The sequence below is a fragment of the Tachyglossus aculeatus genome, chromosome X1 (assembly GCF_015852505.1).
Source record: "Tachyglossus aculeatus isolate mTacAcu1 chromosome X1, mTacAcu1.pri, whole genome shotgun sequence".
Classification (NCBI taxonomy): domain Eukaryota; kingdom Metazoa; phylum Chordata; class Mammalia; order Monotremata; family Tachyglossidae; genus Tachyglossus; species Tachyglossus aculeatus.
In genome coordinates, this window is record NC_052101.1 from 44,500,312 (window position 1) to 44,525,122 (window position 24,811).

Below are 24,811 nucleotides of genomic sequence, written 5' to 3' on the forward strand. Positions count from 1 at the left end.
ACAGTGTGCCGGGTACTGTATTAAGTGCTGGGGTAAATACAAAGAAAAACAGGTTGGATCCAGTCCATGCCTCACACTGGGCTCACAGTCTTAATCCCCCTTTTACAAATAAAGTAACTAAAGTCCGGAAGAGTTAAGTGACTTGCCCAAGGTCACACAGCGGACAATTGGTGGAGCCAGAATTAGAACCCAGATCCTCTGACTCCCAGGCCAATGCTCTCTCCACTAGGCCACATTGCTTCAGACATGGTGTTCAGAAATGCAGCCACCAGCAGTTAGAGAAGCACAGTCAGGATCAAAGTCAGTGTGTCTGCATTGTAGATGTTTGTGTAGAACATACTACTCCAGCAAAGGCTAATTCTCTAAACTGCAAATATTCAAGACCAATATTAAATTCTGCTTCTCCCACAAAAGTTTGCTTGATAATTCGCTACATGCTCTCCCTATTTCTTAGACTATGAGGCCTGCATGACACGGAGATTGTGACCCTTCTATCTTGTATCTATCCCAGGGCTTGGCACTTAGTAAATGCTTAATCACTGTCATCATCATTATTACTATTGATAGCTAGAGCTGTTTTTTCCTCTTAAATAAAATACCAGTTAAGGAATTTTGGTACAAAATTTGAACACCCTTATAAGTTTCTCTCTCATAACCAGTACGTTACAGTTCTAAAAATCCATTTTCTGGAAATGTGATACTTTTGGGGCAGTTTTTAAGTAAATTACGCTTGATAGATATTTTCCTATGGCGATAGAAGATCTTTATACTACAAAGCCAATAAATGGCCGATTTACTTCAAGGTCCTACAACGATTCACATTGTCCTAAGACTGGCCCCAAGGATACAGTCTAAACAGTTCTGCCACCATCCTCCTTCATGGCCCTGGGCATGCAGCCTCTGGTCACAGTGTGCTAGAAAAAGTGCCAGGGAAGGAAAGTGGAGCGGGAAGATTGACGGGGAGGAAGAGGAAGAGAGTGGACCATCAATCCACCACTAAATCCTGTCTTCTCACCTTCACAACATCGCTAAAAACCGCCCTTTCCTCTCCATCCAAACTGCTACCAAGTTAATACAATTGCTCATCCTATCCTGCCTGGATTACTGCATCAGCCTCCTTGCTGACCAACCAGCCTCCTGTCTCTCCCCACTCCAGTCCATACTTCACTCTGCTGCCCACACATCACTTTTCTACAAAAACATTCAGGACATGTCACCCCACTCCTCAAAACCTCCAGTGGTTGCCCAACCACCTCCACATCAAACAAAAACTCCTGACCATTGGTAATAATGATAATAATAATGATGGTATTTGTTAAGTGCTATGTGCCAAGCATTGTTCTAAGTGCTGGGATAGATACAAGGTTACTAGGTTGTCCCACTTTGGGCTCACAGTCTTCATCCCCATTTTAAAGATGAGGCAACTGAGGCATAGAGAAGTGAAATGACTTGCCCAAAATCACACAGCAGACAAATGTCGGGGCTGGGATTAGAACCCATGACCTCTGACTCCCAAGCCCGGGCTCTTTCCACTAAGCCACGCTGCTTCTCTGCTTTCAATCATCTTGTCCCCCTTCTACCTCACTTTGCTACTCTCCTACCACCACCCAGCCCTCAAACTTCGCTCCTCTAATGCTAACCTTCTCACTGTGCCTGAATCTCACTGCTGACCCCTAGCCCACATCCCACCTCTGGAGTGGATCTCCCTCTCTTCTTAAATCCTACAGATTCATTCAATCGTATTTTTTAGCATTTTACTAAGAGCTTGGGAGAATAGAATACAACAGAATTAGCAGACATGTTCCCTGCCCATAACGAGCTTACAGTCTAGAGTTTCCACTGTTGCCTCCTGAGCAGCACAAGAGAATCAGCATGATCTAATGGATAAAGCACAGGCCTGGGAGTCAGAAGGAACTGGGTTCTAATCCCTGCTCCGCCACATGTCTGCTGTGCGACCTTGGACAAGTCGCTTCTCGGTGCCTCAATTACCTCCTCTATAAAAAGGGGATAAAGATTGTGAGCTCCATGTGGGACTGTGTCCAACCTGATTTGCTTGTATCCATCCCAGTACTTAGAACAGTGTTTAGCATATAGTAAGGGCTTAACAAATACCACAATTATTATTATTATCATTGTTGTTATAAGAGTCAACGTCACGATCACCCAGTCCTGCTTGGGCTGGGCAGTTTCTGACCTAGCCAGATGATGAATGTTTGAATGCCTCAGAAACTCCCTCCCCCTGCACAGAAGAGATGGTTTAACCATAACAGTGATAAATGTCATGAGCAGGAACATTGCCTAGCACATACAGCACAGACCCAGGTGTCAGAAGGAACTGGATTCTAATCCCAGCTCCACTGCTTGTCTGCTGTGTGACTTTAGGCAAGTGACTTTACTTCTCTGTGCCTCAGTTACCTCATCTGTAAAATGGGGATTAAGAGTGTGAGTCCCATGTGGGACAGGGACTGTGTCCAACATGATTAGCTTGTACCTACCCCAGTGCATACAGTGCCTGGCACATAGAAAGCGCTTAACAAATGCCATTAAAAAAAAAAAAAAAAAAGAGTTCCTCCCCTACACAGCCAGTGAAGGCTCTGTTCCCCAATCTCCCAACACCCAAAAGAAGAGCCCTTAAAGAGTCCTGCCTTAGGCCCTTAGCCATTCTGCCAGAACTTAAAAACCGTGACCACCCCATTGAATACAAGACTTCTGGTCGCCTTAGCCATGAGACTCTGGCACTTAGTTTCTTGTGTATATGTAACATGTTTACCAACACTGTTGCACTGTACTCTCCCAAGCCCTGAGAACATTGTTCTGCACCACAGTAAGTGCTCAATAAATACTACTAGTTGAAGAAACCATTTCTGGGTCCCATCAAGAATCCAAAGAGCATTAAAGTTAGACTGGCTGCCAATGCCTGAGGGGCCTATGCATGTTTTCACCCAGAGGAAAACAAAACCTTTCTGGTGAGTTCTCAAAATAGGATACTTCTCGGGAGAGTTCTTAAAAATTATGATTCATTGATTTATTTAATCATATTTATTGAGCGCTTACTGTGTGCAGAGCACTATACTAAATGCTTGGTAAGTACAAGTCGGTAACATACAGAGACTATCCCTACCCAACAACGAGCTCAGTCTAGAAGAGAGAGACAGACAACAAAACATAACAAAACATAACATGTCAAAATAGTCAGAACAAATAGAATTATAGCATGGGTGGCATGGGTGTTTTCTAAAAGTAAAGAAAATTAACCAACACACAAATCTTGCGTGATGCTTTATGTGACTTCAAGTCTTGGGTTTTCTTGCCTGAATTAAACACTTAGTCAAATGTTCAGTCATCTAGATTGCTATTCACATGCAAATTTTGAAAAAGCAGTTCAATCTAGGTAAAATTAAATGTTGTACTAAGTTTTATCAACATCTAACCTAGTGTCTCCTTTACCCAAAGGAAACAAAATTGAAAATACTGTGTCTTTAAAAAAAAATGACAGGTTTATTGCTCTCTCAGCATCTTTGTAAAGTGCAGGTTCATGTTCTGAATTGCTATTGAACATATTTCCCAAGTGCTGCCATTTTAAGAAGCTGTGTCAAGATGTCTGATCTGAAGGAGTTTATGTGAGTTATGCATGCACATCTATTCATTAACAATCAATGGTTTTTTATGAGAGCTTATTATGTGCAGAATACTGAACTATGTGCTTGGGAAAGTATAATACGAGTACATAGACATGATTCTAAGTGCTGTTTCAGTGCTTAGAACAACGCTTGGCACATAGTAAGCATTTACCATATACTATTATTATTATTATTCCTGTCCACCAAGAGCTTACAGAGACAGACATTAAAATCAATTACAGATATATAGGTGCATAAATGCTGTTGTACTGTAGTCTCCCAAGCTGTTTAGTACTGTGCTCTGTACAAAATAAGCATCCAATAAATACCTCTGATTGGAAAAAAAAAAACCAACATTGAATGCGGGTGGGGTGAAAATCAAAATGCCCATGAATTAAAGACCCAAGTGCCTAGCTATTCAGAACAGAGGGCAAAATCAGGGAAGACCTCTTGAAGAAGTGATTTTAATAAGGCTTTGAAGATAAGAAGAGTGGTGGTCTGCCAGATAGGAAGGGGGAGAGAGTTCCAGGCCAAAGGGAGGATGTGGGAAAGGGGGTGACAGCGAGACAGACAAGATCGAGTTACAGTGAGAAGGGTGGTGTTAGAGTGCGGCAGTATGCACGTTGGGTTGTAGTAGAAGATGGGCAAGATAAGGTAGGATGGGGGTGAGCTGACTGAGTGTCACTAGACCGGAAGCTCATTATGGGCAGGGAATGTGTCTGCTTGTTCGGTTGTATTGGACTCTCCCAAGCACTTGGTGCCTTGCTCTACACAGTAATCAATCAATCAACCGTACTTATTGAGCCTTTACAGTGTACTAGGCTTTTGGGAGAGTTCAATACAATAGAATTAGCAGACACATTCCCTACCCGTAGCGAGCTTACAGTAAAGCACTCAATAAATACTCCTGAATGATTGTGGAGTTTCTGTTGGATGCAGTGATGCATAAGCAACAAGCACTGGAGCTTCTGAAGAGAGGCAAAATGAGGACTGAGCAGCTTTTTAGAAAAATGACCCAGGCAGCAGAATGAAATTTGGACTGGAGATGGAGAGAGACAAGAAACAGGGAGGTCAGGTGAGGAATAAGTAGTCAAGGTCGGATATGCTTGGATCAATTTGAATGGATAGAGATGTTGTGAAGTTTCAACCGATGGGATTTGGTAGACTGAACATGCAGGTTGAATGACAGCGATGAGTCAAGGATAAGGCCTAGGTTACAAGCTTGTGAAACAAGCAGGATAGTGGTGTGGTCTACAGTTATGGTAGCATCTGGAAGAGGACAGGGTTTAGATAGAAAGATGAAGAGCTCTGCTTTGGATGTGCTTAGTTTGAGGTGTTGGCAGGACATTCAAATAGACATGTCCTGAAGGCAGGGGGAAATACCAGATTGCAGAGAGGGATAGAGGTCAGGGCTGGACTGGGAGATGTGGAAATTGCCTAGAGATGGTAGTTGAAGGTGTGGGAACAAATGAGTTCTCCAAGGGAGTGGGTGTTGCTGGAGACTCAATCACTTATTGAGTGCTTACTTGTGTGCAGAACAATCTTTGAAGTGATTGAGAGAGTACAATATTAGAGTTGGTGGACAATGTTCCCTACCCACAACAAGCTTACAATCTGGAGGGGAAGACAGACATGAATATAAATAAATTACAGATACATAAGTACTGTATTTAGAGAAGCAGCATGGCTCAGTGAAAAGAGCACAGGCTTTGGAGTCAGAGGTCATGGGTTCAAATTCCAGCTCTGCCAATTGTCAGCTGTGTGACTTTGGGCAAGTCACTTAACTTCTCTGGGCCTCAGTTACCTCATCTGGAAAATGGGGATTAAGACTGTGAGCCCCCCGTGGGACAACCTGATCACCTTGTAACCTCCCCAGGGCTTAGAACAGTGCTTTGCACATAGCAAGCACTTAATAAATGCCATAATCATTATTATTATTACTATTATTATTACTCTGGGGCTAATGGAGGGGTGAGTAAAGGGTGCAAATCTAAATGCAAGGGCAATGCAGAAGGGAGTGGGAGAACAGTGCTTAGTCAGGGAAGATCTCTTGGAGAAGATATGCTGGAGGTGGAGAGTGTGATTATCGGCAGGATGTGAGGAGGGAGGGTGATCCAAGCCAGAGGAGAATAGAAGGAGACCCAGCACTGAGCCATGAGGGACCCCCACAGAGCATGGGAGGGTGGGAGGGGGCCTGTGAAAGAGTCTGAGACGGAGCAGCCAGAGAGACAAGCAGAGACACAGGAGATACCACTGCCTGTGAAGCCAAGGTCAGCTAGTGTTTCCAGGAGAAGGAGGTGGCCCACAGTGCCAAAGACAGCTGAGAGGTCAAGGAGGATTATTCTTTTCTCCTCCTCCTCTGCACCAACTGTGTGCAAAGCACTGTACTAGGACCTTGGAAGCACATAAGTCAAAGACAGTTCCTGCCCTTGAAGAGCATACAGTCCAATGGAAAAGGCAAGCAGACCCACATTGCACACCCACAACAGGAACAACAGAGAGCGTATATAACTCCTAAATTTTTACAGTCTCTAGACTGTAAGTTTGTCGTGGGCAGGGAATGTATCTACTAACTCTGTTATACTGTACTCTCCCAAGCCCTTAATACAGTGCTCTGCACACAGCAAGCACTCAATAAATACAATCAGTTGAAAAAAAGAAGCAAACTACCACCTGAAGTAAGCAGATATTAACATGACTGTTTTGACTGATTAATAGGATGACATGGCCAGGAAGGCTGGTGGTGAAGGGGAGGAAGAAAGGGTCATTAGACATGGCCACCTAAAACAGCTTCTTGGGAGGGCTTTGAAGGTGGCCAGGGGCAAGGAAGTTCCAGAGTGGGAGAAAGGAATACTCAATGGGCCAGTGACAGGCGAGTCATGGGAGAAGTGTAGTTAAGAAGGTTATCTTGGGAGGAGCAAAGAGTAGGTTTAGGAAGGAAAAATCAGGAGTTCAGTTTTTGCCGTAGTGAGTTTAATGTGCTGGATTGACAGACATCTCTGGACAATGTCCTGGAGGCAGGAGAAAAGGTGAGGATGTAAAGAAGTTGAGGGTCAAGGTTGGTGAGATAGATCTGGGAGTGATGAGGAGGGAAAAAAGCAGTGTGGTTGATGACATGAAAGGATAAAGGAACACGTAAATTTATAGCCACAGAAGTCAACCTGGTTTTTTTTGGTTTAATTTGTGAAATGCTCCGTCACAGGAAGGAGGCTGTTGGCTGATCCAGGGCTAAGAGCCATTTGAGATGTAAGAACATGGAGGAGCAGGGAAGGCAATGGAGTTGGCAATAGAAAGGGGATGAGCTCATCCAGAAACCCAGTGGGGAGCAGTGTGGCCTAGTGAAAAGAGCATGGACGTGGGAGTGAGAAGGACCTGGGTTCTAATCCCAGCCCCAACCATTCGTCTGCTGTGTGACCTTGGTAAGTCACTTCACTTCTCAGTGCTTCAGTTACCTCATCTATAAAACAGGAATTAAGACTGTGAGCTCCATGTGGGGCATGAACTGTGTCCAACCTTAGTTTGTGTCTACCCATCCCTTAGAAAAGTCACTGGCATACAGCAAGTGCTTCATAAACATCATATTTTAAAAAACAAAAAAGTTGTGGGTCCTAAGGGGTGGTAGACAACAGAAACTGTGAATTGTTGTTTATTCAATCATACTTATTGAGCACTTACTGTGTGCAGACCACTATACTAAGCACTTGGGAGAGTACAATAACAATAAACAGATTCCCTGCCCACAATGAGCTTACAGTCTCGAATGGCAGAGGTGGGTGAAAGAGGCTTCAAACTGGGTGATCATGAGTGATGGAAGCATCCACATCATCTGGAGGTGTTTTGGGGAGCGAGGAACAGACTGACTCTTCCACCTTTCCCATGAGTTGGGGGGACAGAGAAGGCGAGACTTCCCAGGGGAGGCAATATCATGAGAGAGCTAGCGAGGCCTTGGGTATGTAGGTCTAAGTGAGCAGCACAAACTTCATTGTCCTCTTCCCACAATTTGCCCAAGTCTTTGCCTGAGTTAGCCTCTCTCTCCCATGCCTCCATCTTCCAGTCCTAGCACCCACTGGTCTGTGAAAGGGGAGAGGAGAGGAAGGGCTATTCCCAGGAAGGGAGGATCTAAGGTGAGGGAAATTCAGGGGGAAAAAAAACCCTGGGGAGAAGCATTCCCGGATGAGAGGATTTCTGAGGCATAGGAGGGTGAGGGGAGTGAGAGGAATTTGCCAACACAGGGGTCACCCTTACATTCACCCTCAGTAGCTCCTAATTCTGCCTTCTGCCTCTGACAAAAGCAAGATGGCAGGTCTCATCTAGACTCTGTCAGAGGCAGAGCCATAGTAGTGAGTGAGGGAGTCTTTCTGAGCCAGCAGGGGAAGGCAGAAGATATTGAGAATTCTCAATACCTGGTTAGATTATTAATTCCTGGAGGTCTCTTGGGAACCCCCTGAGTTTTCCTCTTTGGCGAGCCAAAAAACAGGGGTCTTATAAAAAGGACACCTTTGGCTCACACAAATACAGTCCCTTTGACAATCAGAATCACCAGAAGACTTTTTTTGCAATGAGTCATTCATTCATTCAATCGTATTTATTGAGTGCTTACTGTGTGCAGAGCACTGTACTAAGCGCTTGGGAAGTACAAGTTGGCAACATATAGAGACGGTCCCTTGAGTCTGTACCAAGTCCCCTGAAGTCATGGACATCCTTGCTTCAGAAGGGCAGCGCTTTCCTAATTAAATTCTGAGTATCATATATGCTCCCTTCTTAAACTGTTGTCTCAAAAAGAAAAATGTAGGGGTGACATACACGAGGTTTGTTCTGTCTCAGGAGTTTCTAAGAACCACAATACTGTCCGCGTCAAATAATTCAGGGGCTAGTCACACTCACACCCACTAAAACATTTCCCACCTCTGCTACCATTGCAGAAATACAATTTTTCCTTGATTTCCACTCTGTTGGTGATGCATGTGCTGTTCCCTTCCCCACTGCCTTCCATGATGTTGCACTCCCCATTTGATGATCCTGGCCCTGGGAATCACAAAATCCCCAAGGAAAAGGACAAAGACCATCTCTGCCCAGACCCAAGAATGGAGCTAAATGACAGGAGAAGCAGTGGGGCTTAGTGGAAAGAGTACAGGCTTGGGAGTCAGAGGTCATGGGTTCTAATCCGGCTCTGCCACTTGTCAACTGACTTCGGGCAAGTCGCTTAACTTCTCTGTGCCTCGGTTACCTCATCTGTAAAATGGGGATTAAGACTGTGAGCCCCACGTGGGACAACCTGATCACCTTGTATCTCCCCCAGCACTTAGAACAGTGCTTTGCACATTGTAAGGGCTTAACAAATGCTATTATTATTATAGGAGGGAGAAAGAAGTTAAGGCACCACAGGCAGAAACTGAGCTCCATTTTAAAATAAAATAAAACTGATTCCTAGAAAGTCCTGACTTTCCAAAGTCACTAAAGCTGCTAGCTGAGCAAACTGGAACACTGATGATTAGAAACAGACATCCTAGAAAGGCACACCATTTCAAGAGGGCTTGCAGAGTAGGATCTTATATCAGGTGTTCCTTTTTAAACCGATGGCTTAGGGCCAGATAAAAGGACTCCCAGGCTAGCCGAGCATTTGAGATCAGCAGATAATGGCAGGATGAAAAAAGGGTTCACAGGACCCAAGAACAAACTTCAACTTTACAGGCTGGAAAAAAAAGCCAGAATAACAAAGAGGGAATTTTATTTTATGATATCCGAGATGGAAAACTGGGGAGAAAAATACGGGTGGCAATTCAAGACTAGCCTACTGAAATCATTTCAGATGCTGAACTAAAAATAGATCATAACTAAATTTTTCTAACCTGCACCCCAGCAGAACTCTATAAACCCCAGATCTCACTTGGCGTCAAGTAATGCCTATAAAAACAGCGTCAGAGAAGCAGCATGGCCTAGTGGAAAGAGCACAGGCCCTAGAAGTCAGAGGACCTGGGTTCTAATCCCGGCTTTGCCACTTGTCTGATGTGTGACCTTGGGAAGTCACTTCACTTCTCTGTGCCTCAGTTCCATCATCTATAAAGTGGGGATTAAGACTTTAATCTTAAAGTCAATGTCCAACCTGATAAACTTGTATCTACCATTAGCACTTAGTAATAATAATGGCATTTGTTAAGCGCTTACTATGTGCCAAGCACTGTTCTAAACGCTGGGGAAGTAACAAGGTGATCAGGTTGTCCCACGGGGGCCTCACAATCTTAATCCCCATTTTACAGATGAGGTAACTGAGGCCCAGGGAAGTTAAGTGATTTGCCCAAAGTCACACAGCTGACAATTGGAGGAGCTGGTATTTGAACCCCTGACCTCTGACTCCAAATCCTGTCTCCTTCCACTGAGCCATGCTGCTTCCCCATATATGCCACTGAAAAGGAAAAAAAAACACTAAGATTTCTCCTAAATCATGCAAGTTTTGCTTAAACGTATGACTGCTTTAAATAAGCCTATCAACTAAAACTCAATGTAAAGTTCATGAACCGAATAGAAAGAACTGATGTGGTAAAAAGAATGAATCACCCTGTCTGGCTCTGCAGAACATAATCGTGATGGTGCTAGGTAGGCATTTTCTGCCTCAAGGTGCCTACATCTGCTCCCATATTTTCTAGATTTTCTGCTCGAGGTGAGGAAGGTGGGGTTCAGAAAAACAAGAAGAATTCTACAGAACAATCTGCAGAGAGAAATGGAATGGGTAAAAAAAAAATTGCTCACCTCCTGGTATTTCCATTTCTTTTGTCACAGAAGGTCTTTCAATTTCCAGCACAAACTGCTCCCTATATCTGATAGGACTGTCCAGATGGGGAATTTTTATAGTTAGATGATTAAAAGAACAATGCCACCTATTTCACTTAATATTTTTGGTTTAAAGATTACATTTCTTTCTGAGTTGCACCAAAATCCCATTCCTAAAGATTTTCAATCTGGGTTCTGGCACCAACTGCCTTTTAGATTAGATGGAGAAGCAGCATGGTCTCCTGGAAAGAGCCCGGGCCTGGGATTCAGAAGGACCTAGGTTCTAATCCCAGCCCTGCCACTCGCCTGCTGTGTGACCTTGGGCAAGATGCTTACCTTCTCTGGGCCTCAATTACCTCATCTGTAAAATGGGAATTAAGACTGTGCCCCCATGTGGGTCAGAGACTGTGTCCAACCTGATTAGTTTGCATCTACCCAGCGCTTAGTACAGTGCCTGGAAAACAGTAAATGCTTAACAAATACCACAAAAAAAATTCAGGATTCCTTGAGGGTTAAAAATAGCTCTCACCTCAGTTGAACTTTCCCAAACATTTAACCCAGTACTTCACACTGAGTGGGCTCTCAATAAACACCACTGATGGATTGAGATTAGCATGTTTAGATTCCTCATCAGATCTGTAAATTCCCAACCATGTAAAATGGCTGTCGACCTTTTTGCCTAGAAATTACTGAATTCCAACAACCTACGGGGATGACCTCAGGCTCTCCAATATTTGTGAATGCTATTTGGAAGTCAAAAATCACTTCCTGAGAACAGCAGGCCCCGGTCCTTTTTCTGCAGCACAGCACAGATAAAAATTCTTAATAGCAGCCTAGGAATCCATTTTGCAGAAATTGTCTTAATGTTTTCAAATTCACCTTTACACATGATCCAATCTAGAATAAACATTTTGTTTTAAAATGTAGATTTTAACTGATGGAGAATTTCAAAAAAAAAAAAAAAAGGCTTCCCTTTAGCATGCCATAATACATCACTAGCACTCGAGGACACCCTTATTGGTAGGTAAAAAATAGTGACAGAAAATAGAAGAGAATAAGCATACTTGCATTATATTACATCCCCAAACCAAAAATGTCTATTTTGTGCAGGAGCTACTGGTCTTCATATTTGAAACCTAATAAATTCCCCTGAAGATGCAGTATGGCCTAGTGGAAAGAGCATGGACCTGGCAGTCAGAAGGACCTGGTTTCTAATTCCTGCCTCTCCACTTGTCTGCTGTGTGGCCTTGGTAAATCGCTTCACTTTCCTGGGCCTCAATCCCCTCATCTGAAAAATGAGGATTAAGATTCTGAGCCCCATGTGGGACATGGATTGGGTCCAACCTGATTATCTAGTCTCTACCCTAGCGCTTAGTAAATGCGAGTGCCAGTAAATGCGGGGCACTACCAAATCCGACAAGTTTCTGGAGCTCCCTATCAAAGTAGAGGCAGCTCTGGAAGGAGTCTGCAGCAGGTTTTCTTCCATCAATTTTCCTACCACTCAGGAAGGGAGGGGAATATCTCTCCAGAACCTGAGGAGTCGCCGGCCGACAGCGCAGAAAATGATGCCACTCCTGACCCTGACTCTTCCCCTCAGCAGCTCGTTCAGGTGGAGTTCCTTAAGGTGAGGTGGGTTCAGCTCCCCTGGGACCTCCCCTCCAGCGGGCCCCAAGGTGGGGCCTTCAGGCCCACCACCCCACTCCAGAAAGCACCTACTTATGTCCTGGAAAACTGAAGTGCCAGCCCCACTTAGCTAGAGCCTTGCCTGGGAGTAACCTCCAAGCCAAGATTCAAGGGCAGTTTTGAGGAGCTTGGGGGGTTGCCCCTGGCCAAAACAGCCTCCCCGCTGTTGCTGTGGGAATCCATCACTTCCCTTCCCAAACACACACACACACACACACACACACACAACACACACGTGCCAGAAGGAGCCAGAAGTAGCTAGGACCGCCCCCAACCCTTGCACAGAGCTCCAGAGGTGACTTCTGCCCTTCACCATGGGCCACGAGAGGCCAGCCTTAGCTGGGAAGTCTCAGCAGCAAAGACTGAGAAGCATCAGTACTGCTTCCTCCCAGTTTTGCCCTTTATCTTTCATTTCTTGCATTTTTAAATGCTCCCAGTATCTCACTTGTTTATCATGTTTATGTCTGCCCCCCTCCCCCAAGATGATGAGACCCATGTGGGACAAGAAAGCAGTGTGGCCTTGTGGAATGAGCAAGGGGTGGGAGTTAGAGGAACCTGGGTTCTAATCCCCACTTTCCTGCTGTGTGGCCTTGGCAACTCTCTTCACTTCTCTGGGCCTCAGTTTCCTTATCTGTAAAATGGGGATTCAATGTCTGTTCTCCCTCTTACTTGGATGGTGAGCCCCATGTGGGACAGGGATTGTGTCCAGCCTGATTAGCTTGTATCACCCCCAATGCTTAGAACAGTACTTGCACACAGTAAGCACTTAAATAGCATGATGATATTGGTAACAATAATAATAATAATGATAAAGTCACCGCAGAGCTCAGCACAGTGCCTGGCCCATAGTAAGGGCTTAGTAAATGCCATAATTAACTATCTTAATAATAATTATGGTACTAGTTAAGTGCTTACTATGTGTCAAGCACTGGGGTGGATAAAAGATAATCATTTCGGACACAGTCCCTGTCCCATATGAGTCTCACAGTCTAATCAGTGCTCTGAACACAGTAAGCACTCAATAAATGCGATTGAATAATCGGGAGGGAGTAGGATTTAATCCCCATTTTACAGATAAGGAAACTGAGACACAGGAATTTAAGTGACTTGCCCAAGGCCATACAGCAATCCAGGGGCAGGACCCGCATTAGAACCCAGGTCCTCCAACTCCCAGGCCCATGTTCTTTCCACTAGGCCAGTGGGGAGAAGGGCCAAGCCCAACCAGGCCCCAACGTCACCGTAAGCTTCGGCTACTGCTCCACAAGAGCCTCCTCTTGTGCCTGCGGGGCCAAATGGTGGCATCCCAGCCACCAACTCTTTCAGAAGCAGGGGCCCTCGCCTTGGCCCGAGGAGGCCCAACCAGACTCCATCGGGAACTCAGGCCCCACAGAATCAGCAGTAATTAAATCCTCCCCCACCACCCCAAATCCCAGAGAATGGGGCAGCGTAGGGGGCTGGAGAAGCCTGCACGTCCTCAGACTGCTTGCATTCCCCAAAGAGCCACAGTTGCCTCAGAAGGTAAAAGCCCCTCTCCCCCGCTTCCCCCACTATTTCCTGCTGCCCTGCTTGAACTAGATGGGGGAAGCAGCAGAGCGCCAGTCTAGGAGCCGGAGGACCTAGGTTCAAGTCTAAGCTGTGCCACTAACCTGCCGTGTGACCATGGGTAAGTCACTCAACTTCTCTGAATCTCCGTTTCACCATCTGTAAAATGGGCATAATAATACCTGTCTCCTTTCCCTACCTCACAGGGTTGTTGTGAAGGCTGAAATGAAATAATTAACAGGAGAGTGCTTTGGCAATTACAGCGCTACAGAAAGCTAAGGTAGCATTATTCTCTCCCTCTAGACTGTAAGCGCATTATGGGCAGGGAACGTTTCGGCTAATTCTGTGATAGCATACTCCCCCAAGCGCTTAGTATAGTGTTCTGCACATGGTATGTGCTCATTAAATACCATTGACTGATTAATTGAGGGGGGTGCGGAACCCCCACCCCACCCACCAAAATCACTTACCACCTACCTACGAGGCCGTGTAAGAAGGCTAAGGCGGGGGAACAGGAGGCAGGTATGCGGTGGGTAGAGACAGAAAAGCTGGTTCTCACAGCAGCCACCTTTCATTTTTAAGTCGCCACTGCCCGACTTGGGAGGGTCCTGAAGAGCGGCTAGAAAAGTAATTACATACTTTAAAGGGAACATACCAGGAAGAGACCACAAATATGGGGAAAAGCCCATTTCATTCTGCCTGAATCCAGATTGCCAAATCCAAGGCACCAAGTTCCTAGAGCCGCCATAAGAATATTTTCGCTTTCCACACGGACCCCATTGTTTAGGGAGCTATTTCTAAAGGCCCGTTTATGTTTCTTTGCCACCACTTGCAAAAACTGAAACCTCAGAAATCATCTGGGCCAAACTAAGCAACAATTAGGCCTCCTTGGCAGGAGGAACACATAATCAGTATGAACCCACAATGATATATGCTGGTTATGGGAAAAGTCTATTTAAACAATTACCATCTCCAGAATCTCGTTTGTGTTTTACTGGCTTAATATAAGATGTTTTCAGGCAAATGGGGCTCCGTGCTTATTAAACCTATTTGAAACCGGCAGGTTCGACCATAAAGGTTTTTTTTTTTTTCCTGCCTGCACCTCAATTACGCTCTGGGCATGTTACTCCCCTCCTCAAAAATCTCCAGTGGCTACCAGTCAACCTACGCATCAGGCAAAAACTCCTCACTCTCAGCTTCAAGGCTCTCCATCACCTCAACCCCTCCTACCTCACCTCCCTTCTTTCCTTCTACAGCCCAACCCGCGCCCTCTGCTCCTCTGCTGCTAGCCTCCTCACTGTGCCTCGTTCTCATCTGTCCTGCCGTCGACCCCTGGCCCACATCCTCCCCCTGGCCTAGACTGCCCTCCCTCCGCACATGCGCCAAGCTAGCTCTCTTCCTCCCTTCAAAGCCCTACCGAGAGCTCACCTCCTCCAGGAGGCCTTCCCAGACTGAGCCCCCTCCTTCCTCTCCCCCTCCCCATCCTCCCCACCTCCTTCCCCTCCCCACAGCACCTGTACATATGTTTGTACAGATTTATTACTCTATTTTACTTGTACATATTTACTATTCTACTTATTTTGTTAATGATGTGCACCTAGCTTTACTTCTATTTATTCTGATGACCTGACACCTGTCCACGTGTTTTGTTTTGTTGTCTGTCTCCCCCTTCTAGACTGTGAGCCCATTGTTGGGTAGGGTCTGTCTCTATATGTTGCCAAGTTGTACTTCCCAAGCGCTTAGTACAGTGCTCTGCACATAGTAAGTGCTCATTAAATACAATTGAATGAATGAATTAGATATGCTAACGCAAGTGACCAATGATTGCCTCCCATCCAGAGCCTCTGCAATTTGATTGCTTGCCCCTCAGATAATCATTTGCTGGGGCCGAATAACTGCAACACAACTAGCAATATAATGATAATTTGCAGGCCAGAGTTACCACTACCACAGCTAGGTCACTCAGGGCAGGGGCAGGGCCACAAGGTCAGATATGCCTAATACCTGTTGACACAAACATGACCAGGTGGAATTGATTTTCAGGGTACGTTCAAATACCATATTGGGCAAGTGCAACTTCAGCTGTATGAGGACAGAACTGCTGAATAGTCCCCTGCCAACAATGTACGGAACTGCTGGACTGCAGATAACCCTATTCAAATCGCACTGCTCATGGTCCGTTGCTATAGTAACCAGCTGAGTTTTCTGAAATCACAGAAAGGCAAGTACAGAAGGCAGAGCCTGCATAAGAATCAATAGGAGAGATCAAAGGACAGCCCCCCCGCCCAAGTTTAAAAATGAGGGGGGAAAAAAGCACTGAAACAAAATCTAATTTAATTTTTCCATTTGTTAATGGTTTCCTGGAGGCCCTAAAACTCTTACCAAATTATTGTTGGCCTTAGAAGAAGGGTTCCTTTTCATATAAACAGCATTTTCCAAGGCTCTAACAAACAAAATGAATAGGAGAATGTGAAATCACAATATTCTTACTATCTTAAATGTGTTTCAACTGAGAAGACGAAATCCCCATATGTTTATATTACTTTTAAGACCCCTTTAAACAAATTCTGGGTTGGCCCCTGTTTTTGCACTTGAAGTTCACTTAAGCCCCTAAAATTTAAGTTTCCACTTCAATACAGTTTACAAAACCATCAATCAAAAGCTCAGGATGCCAAAGAATAAGATTTCTACAAATCCACTGCAATAGGCCCACACAGTTTCCTGATTCCACACTTATTGCAAGGCTCTGACCAGGCACCTACAAAGGGCAGTTGGACTGTTTCAAAGTAGCAAAAGTTAAAAACCCTCCAATATGTCCTCTCAAAAAACATAAACAAAAAAAACCCACTGACATTCAAGCATCAGACTAGAGCCACACTGGAGAAGCAGTGTGGCTCAGTGGAAAGAGCCCAGGCTTTGGAGTTGGAGGTCATGGGTTCAAACCCCAGCTCCGTCACTTGTCAGCTGTGTGACTTTGGGCAAGTCACTTAACTTCTCTGTGCCTCAGTTACCTCATCTGTAAAATGGGGATTAAGACTGTGAGCCCCCCGTGGGACAACCTGATCACCTTGTAACCTCCCCAGCGTTTAGAACAGTGCTTTGCACATAGTAAGTGCTTAATAAATGCCATTATTATTATTATTATTCAGGCACACCCTAAAACAAGTTTGGTGTTAAGCACACAAAGAGTATTATTTCAATGCATCTACCGATAAAAAGGAATTTACCTAATCAAGTCCCCATTAAGACTACACTAATAGGTGTGATGGAGGTGGGGGATAAGAAAAGCCTTATCTATGTAAAGAACCATTTTAACCAGCTAGTAAATGTTTTCTTATAGAGGCCACTAAAACCACTCAATATTTTTTGTTTCAGTGATTGGGATTGTTGACACTAGCTATGCTGACTGGAAAAGCAGCAAGGAAGCAGGGCTGGATGTAAACTGGGACATACCTGAACTCAGCTCCGGAAGCAAAAAAAGTCCCGGAGATGGAGCCAGAGCTGGGCCCCAGACCCAGGGCTCGTTATCTTTTTGGTCGCCAGCGGCTGCAGCCTCCCTTTCATAACCCCCCACCCAAAGTGAGTCCACCAGTGATGTGATTCGAGTTTCTTTCCCTCTTTTTTTTTAATCTTCCTACATATTCAGCACTAGGAACACTACTGATAAGAGCAGAATATTCCTTGCCATGCTTTTTTATGGTATTATTAATCGCTTACTAAGTGCCAAGCCCTGTACTAGGCGCTGGGGTAGATACAAGTTAATCAGGTTGGACAAAGTCCATGTGCTCATGGGACTTAATTCCCATTTTACAGATGAGGTAAGTCCCCCGGTTCTGCGTAGCAGCTGCCCAGGACAGCAAGGTTGCCAAACAACCCTGAATTTTTTACCAAGTTAGATGATCAAACCAGCTGCGGTTGTGGTGGGGAAAATTCCTAGTATTAGATGGCCATTAAAATTCTTGCTTTTACAAAAATGTCTTGTCAAAGGTAGATTACACTATAGCGTACAGCACCATGAAACTTAGTGTTTGTGTTTTTTAATTGGTCATTAGGCATTTTTGGATGAACATACTACTCTTCTGTGCTCGTACAAAAGGGAAAATGAGTAAGAAAACTTAGGTCAATTATACGCAGCTATGAAAACACCGAATAGGTGGTATTAAAAATGGAAAGCTCGAATGAAAGAAAATTTAAGGCGGAAAGCAAGAGCGCTCTGGGAATGAGGTTTTCTTTTTCTCCTAACGAAGATAAAAAACTGAAGAGGAAAAAAAAGTGGAACATGGCCTACTCCCTGGGTGAAATTTGGGTAGCCCAGGCAATGTGCTTGCAAAAGCACAGCTTCCAAGAGGCTACTGTTGTTAACCCAAAATCCAGCTTTCTGCATTCACAGTTGATTAGTTGTTACCTCAGCACAAGTCCCCATGGGTAAGATCATTTTAAACGTTAGAAAATAATTCCACCACTCCCTCGTTCTCTTTCTGTATCAAAGAGCATCCACTGGGCATTTTTATGCAGAGCTGGCAATTCCCTGAGCCAAGGCACAAAACAAGCTAATAATCTTTAGGTACCATTTTTCAAGGGATGACTAACCTCACAGACTCATAAAGTGCAATTACTAGGGCCTGTAACAATATAACCCACGGAAAAACCTCGCTGTCAGTACGTCCAGCTGGTCAGATCCCAAAATCTCCCAAAAGTGAGCTCAACTGATCCAGGCCAACGCCGCTCATTCAAGCCGGTGCTATGCAGTGATGTGTGTCTATTCCTGCCCCCCACCCAAGGATTACCCCACCTCGCTCCCAAACACTGCACGAACCCAGGTGGCCCCTGCCCTCCAGTCCAAACAACCCGGCCAGGTGTGGGTCGGGCTCGGACAGAACCCTGAAGATTCAGAGGTAGATCGGAGGTGGGGGGGCTCACCTCGGACGGGAAGAACGTGAGGCGTAGATAGGATGGTTGTGGAGGGGCAGGATTTGTTCTTAAAATGGTGCCGCGGCCCATATAGTGCATGCTGGGATTCAGGTCCCATGCCTGTGAGTAATTCGTCGTGCCCTCGGCCCAGCAGTCACAGCTGAGATTTAAAGGGACCCATTACACCCCTTGGGTCTGCCAGAAGCTCATTTTTAAAAAAACTGGGGGGAGGGGGGAGCCGAGGAAGGCCAGGGAGGGGAAAAGCCCTAACTTTCCTGTGCTGTCAGACAGGCTAAACTGAAGTCGGCCCAGGCCATAAAACTGAGGTGTGTGCAGGGCACTTAGACCTATATTTCCAAGCAACTCGAAGAGGCAAGACAACTCGCAACTCAAAATTAGAAATTTTATTTTAATCTGCACAACATTCCTTAAAGACTGACATTTTACAAGAAACTAAGGCATGGAACTGGATATCTTTGGATAGAATCAGAGGACAGCCAGGTGACAAACTACAATCAGTCATTGGTGTTTATTTTAAAGCACTCAATCACCTTGCCCCCTCCTACCTCCCTCTGCTATTCTCCTACTACAACCACACACTGTGCTCCCCTAATGCCAACCTTCTCTCTGTACCTCGATCTCGTCTATCTCGCCACCAACCTCTCGCCCACGTCCTGTCTCTGGTCTTGATTGTCCTCCTTCTTCATATCCAACAGACAACAACTCTCCCCACCTTCAAAGCCTTATTTGAAGGCACATCTCCTCCAAGAAGCCTTCCCAGAATAAGCCCTCCTTTCTCCTTCTACTCCCTTTTGCATCACCTTGACTTGCTCCCTTTATTCATCCCCCTTTCCAGCCCCACAGCAATTATGCACACATCTGTAATATTATTTACTTACAGTAAGGTCTAGATTGTAAACTCCTGGGCAGGGAATGTGTTTGTTACATTGTTGCATTATACTCTCCCAATTGCTTAGCACAGCGCTCTGTAAATGCAACTGATTGAGCACCTACTGTGGGCAGAGCACAGCACTAAGCACTTTGGAGAGCACAATAAATTCAGAAGACATGACCCCTATCCATAAGGAGCTGACAAATCTGACAAATCCACAAGATGGGGCAGGAGGGCAAAGGGGCTCCTGGGATGATGGGGTGGGTTCAGGGATGGGGGAGATGAAAATTGAATTGGGCCAAATTTCCTGGATGAGGTGGGATTCCAGAGGTGCTTTAAAGATGGAAAGAGCTGAGGAATGGCGGATTTGAAGAGGGAGGGAGTATCAGGAATAACCAACTCCATTGCTGGATCCTAAGGTATTTGTGCTCTATTAAGTTAAGCTGCCTTTCTGAGAGTCTTCATGAAAGTTCTCCTACTGAATTATAAAACCTAAAATCCCTGATACTTCTCAGGTCCTATAACCATGTTCTAGATAAATTTGAAATTTGCTTTGGGTTGTTTTTATTTCTTTTTAATGAAGGCACCTTCAAACACATGTTCCAATCAAACCTGTGCAGCCCACTCAGCCTTACTGCGAAAAAAAAATTTGAATTCAGTAATGCAGGGATGTAGTGGTCTGATAGCCTTTGTAAACCAGACAAGCTGCTAGATTCAGGTTAGGGGCACTCTCTTTTACAAAGAGTGTGTGAAATCCTCTTTGCTAGTGAATACGTGCATACCGGGGTTTATTTGGATAGAGAAGACTAGATTAAGGGAAGTTAAAGAGAAAGATGAGTCTTTGTTGTAAATACTACAGAGGCAAATGGTGGTGACAGCCAGAGACGATTTGTGCCTTAGAGTGCCACCTCTTTGCTCAGAAAATTACCCAGGAAAACGTGACACTTCACAGCACACCAACTAGAAATATATTTTCTAATTGCCAACATGTCAGTCAACACTGCCTGAATAAGGGGGCAGGGGAGGCAATTGTAGAGGGTCAATCAGCAGCGATCCCCCCCAATCCAAGTTGCAACCAGAGAAGGGCTTTGATGATTATCTAGTAAGACCCTCCTCCCTGCCTCACAGTCCTCAAAGAGCAGTAAAGGAGTCTCAATCACAACACACTCCCCTAGCCAACTCCCAGCCTGCTCTTCTACGGTTCTAATACACGGGCAATCCCCTTTTGTTTTGAGGAAGGGAAGGGAAACAAAGCAATGTGGCCTAATAGACAGAGCACAGGCCTGGGAGTCTGAAGGACCTGGGTTCTAATTGGGATTAGAATCTCTGCCGCTTGTCTGCTGTGTGACCTTGGGCAAGGCACTTGACTTCTCTGGGCCTCGATGACCTAATCCGTAAAACGGGGAGGAAGACTGTGAACCCTGTATAGGAGATAGACCGCGACCAACCTGATTAGCTTGTCTCTATCCCAGCGCTTAGTACAGTGCCTAGCACATAGAAAGCACTTAATACCATAAAAAATTAATAAATAAAAAAGAGGAAGACTCCCAGCTTGCCAAAAGCACTGTGTAAGCACTGAAACGAAGGTATTTCTTGAGCGCTTATTATGTGCAGTGTCTTATGTTATTCTAAGCTCTCCCAAGCGCTTAGTACAGTGCACTGCACACAGTAAGCACTTAAATACAACTGACTGACTGTACTAAGCTCTTAGGAAAGTAAGACACATGAGTTGCTAGATGCTTGCACTTGGATTTGTACCTTTTATCACCCCACCCTCAGCCCCATAGAACTTGTGGCAATATCTGTAATTTAATGTCTATCTCCCATCCTATAGACTGTAAGCTCCTTCTGGGCAGGGAAGGTGTCTACAAAATCTGTTACACAAGACCACTCTGCAGGTCGTGTGCCACTCTGTTAAATGTTCTCTCCAGTTCCCGGATAATTGGAAGCAATCTGTTCGGAAATAAAGACAAAAAGCATCCCTGCCCATTTCTCTTTTGACCTCCTCATACACAGATGCTTCCATACACAAATTCTACATGACTGGGCAGCCAACGATGAATCGAAAAATTTGGGGCTCTTTTCGGATCTTGCCCAGATTTGGATCCTGGGTCAATCAAATGGTACATTCTTGTTGGGTAGGGAATCGTCTCTATTTGTTGCCGAATTGTACTCTCCAAGTACTTGGTACAGTGCTCTGAACACAGTACGCGCTCAATAAATATGACTGAATGAATCCCTACTTTATGGAAGCACTAAGGTACAGAAAAGCAATGTGACCTTGGAGTAGTCACTAATGAAGTGAGGGCCAGAGCCAGGAACAGAATCTTAATCTACTCACTTCCAGGCCAGAGATCTGCCCTCTATCAACACCACTTTGCTGCAAATTAAAGTGACTGAGCAAGCGCTACAAAAAAAATGACAGCATCCCAATTTCTAGTAGCCTGAGATAGATCATGTTGCCTAAATGATAGAATAGAGAAAGCGACAACATTCAGATGATGGCAACTAAAACAAACATCCCTGATTTGTACCCTTGACATAATCGTTCATTTGTTTTAAGAGTAAATGAAGGCGTTATACTGCAAGGTGTATGTATGAGGCACTGGGGTGGCTAGAGGGCCTACATAAACATTATTTAGAGTATCATTCGGGTTTCTATTAAGAGCTGTGAACAAAAATTTAGGCAAGCATCTGAAATAACCCTTAAGTGTATACTTGACCACACACCATCGGTTTAAGATCTGTTGGGGTGGGAAATTCTAAACAGTTTCAGGTCCTTCAAAGTTTGCTGCAAAGTGTGTGGGGGGTGGGGGGTGGGGGGAGACAAGGCACAACCCACCCTTAAGAATCAGGTCATTACTGACCCACTGGCTTCAGAAAGTGATGATCCCAAGCTGCCACCATCCCATTTGTGCATTTCTTTCCTCCAAAGCCCTGGGCTGGCTGTCCACTGGGGAAGGGTTTCTTCTTACCCTTCAAGTGCCCTGATGGCCCTCTACTTAATAATAATAATAATGATGGCATTTATTAAGCACTTACTATGTGGAAAGCACCGTTCTAAGTGCTGGGGAGCTTACAAGGTGATCAGGTTGTCCCATGGGGGGGGGGGGGGGGGCTCACAGTCTTCATCCCCATTTTACAGATGAGATAACTAAGGCACAGAGAAGTTAAGTGACTTGCCCAAAGGCATACGGCTGACAATTGGCAGATCCGGGATTTGAACCCATGACCTCTAACTCCAAAGCCCGGGCTCTTTCCACTGAGCCACGCTGCTCTACTTCCAGGAGCACATCCCCGGTTGGGCTGTACTGGCACCCCGCTGGCCTCCAGGCACGTCCCTGTTTTGGTTGGCCTATGCCCGGAAAAGTGCCAAAGTCCCCGGGGGAGGGGAGGAAAGGAAGGGGGAGGGGGGAAAGAAGATAAAGGGGGGATGGGAATGGAAAGGGGATAAGGGGGGATGGAAAAGAAAAGGGGAAAGAGGGAAAGGGAAGGGAAATGAATGGAGGAAAAGGGAAAGGGAAGGGAAATGAATGGAGGAAAAGGGAAAGGGAAGGGAAATGAATGGAGGAAAAGGGAAAGAGAAGGGAAATGAATGGAGGAAAAGGGAAAGGGAAGGGAAATGAATGGAGGAAAAGGGAAAGGGAAGGGAAATGAATGGAGGAAAAGGGAAAGGGAAGGGAAATGAATGGAGGAAAAGGGAAAGGGAAGGGAAATGAATGGAGGAAAAGGGAAAGGGAAGGGAAATGAATGGAGGAAAAGGGAAAGGGAAGGGAAATGAATGGAGGAAAAGGGAAAGGGAAGGGAAATGAATGAAGGAAAAGGGAAGGGGAAGGGAAGGGAAAGAGGAAAGGAAGCGGAAGAGGAAAATTGAAGGGAAAGGGGAAAGAGGGAAGGGGACGGGAAGAGGAAAGGGAAAGGAAAGAAGGAAAGGGGACAGAGGGAAAGGGGAAAGAAAGGGAAAGGGGAGAGAAAGGAAAGGAAAGGGGGGGGAAGGGGAAAGGAAAGGGGGGGAAGGGGAAAGAAAAGGGGGGAAGGGGAAAGAAAAGGGGGGAAGGGGAAAGAAAAGGGGGGAAGGGGAAAGAAAAGGGGGGGAAGGGGAAAGAAAAGGGGGGGAAGGGGAAAGAAAAGGGGGGGAAGGGGAAAGAAAAGGGGGGAAGGGGAAAGAAAAGGGGGGAAGGGGAAAGAAAAGGGGGAGAAGGGGAAAGAAAAGGGGGGGAAGGGGAAAGAAAAGGGGGGGAAGGGGAAAGAAAAGGGGGGAAGGGGAAGGAGAAAGGAAACGGGGAAGGGGAAGGAGAAAGGGAAGGGGAAGGAGAAAGGGGGAACGGGAGAGAAAAGGGAAGAAGAAAGGAAAGGGGGACGGGGAAGGCGGAGGACAGGAGAAGGGCAAGCCCCGAGCCGGGCTGGAAACCATGAGTAATCAATCAATCGATGGGATCAGCCGGGCGGTTAGCCTCTTCCCCTTTACTCCGGCGACACCCTCCTCCCCAAAACCAACCCCCCACCCCCCACCCCAGAGACCCAGACGGAGCGACGTCCCGGCCCGCTGCGGGGGCTCCGGGACCCCCGGGACCCGGCCAGGCCGCCCCGCCCCGCTCCGCCCCAGGCCGCCCTCCCGAGCCCGGCGCTCACCTGCTGATAACCGCCAAGCTCTCCGCCGCCGCTGCCGCCGCCGGGTTGTTGGGCCGCCGCTGCCGCCGCCATGGCGCAGCCGGGACGGACGGACAGACGGAGGGAGGGAGGGAGGGCACGGGCCGGGGCCGCCGCCGCCGGCTTGCCCCGGAGGACGAGTCCGGGAGCCGCGCCCGAGCCCGGTCCCGCGGCGGCCTCCTCCTCCTCCTCCTCCTGCTGCTGGTCCCCCGGGCGGGGTCCGCCCTGCTCGGCCGGGGCTCCTTGGGGCGGCCGGGGGCGGGCAGGGCAGGGCAGGGCAGGGCGGGCCGGACGGCCGGGACGCTCAGGACCGGACGAGGCCTCCGCCTCCGCCGGCACCAGCCCCGAGCCCCGCACACACACGACTCTGCCAACCACCGCCACGCCTCTCTCCTCCCTCCTTCTCACCCCCTCCTTTCCCCTCCCTTTTTCTCTCCCCTCCTCCTCCCTCCTTCTCTCGCCTCCTCCACCCTCTTCCTCCTCCCTTTTCCCTCCCCTATCCCCTCCCTCTGCCTCCCCCTCCTCTCCCTTCCCTCCTCCTCTCGTCCCCTCCCTCTGCCTCCTCCTCCCTCCGCCTCTCTTTTCCCTCCCCTCTCTCTGCCTCTTCTTCTCTCCTCCTCCCTCTGCCTCTCTCTTCACTCCCCTGTCTCTGCCTCCTCTTCTCTCCTCCTCCTCCCTCTGCCTCTCTTTTCCCTCCGCTTCACTCCCCTCTCTGCCTCCTCTTCTCTCCTCCTCCGTCCGCCTT

General features: G+C 46.5%; 1 protein-coding gene across 1 annotated transcript in view; it reads right to left on the bottom strand.

Moving 5' to 3' along the window:
* Positions 1 to 24,457, bottom strand: part of NDFIP1 (Nedd4 family interacting protein 1) — a 53,590-nt gene extending 29,133 nt beyond the window's left edge. The window contains exon 1 of the mRNA XM_038772787.1: positions 24,049 to 24,457. Within this exon, the coding sequence (XP_038628715.1) occupies positions 24,049 to 24,120 (72 nt within the window). The 5' untranslated portion in view covers positions 24,121 to 24,457. The remainder of the gene's footprint in view (positions 1 to 24,048) is intronic.
* Positions 24,458 to 24,811: the final 354 nt, after the last annotated feature.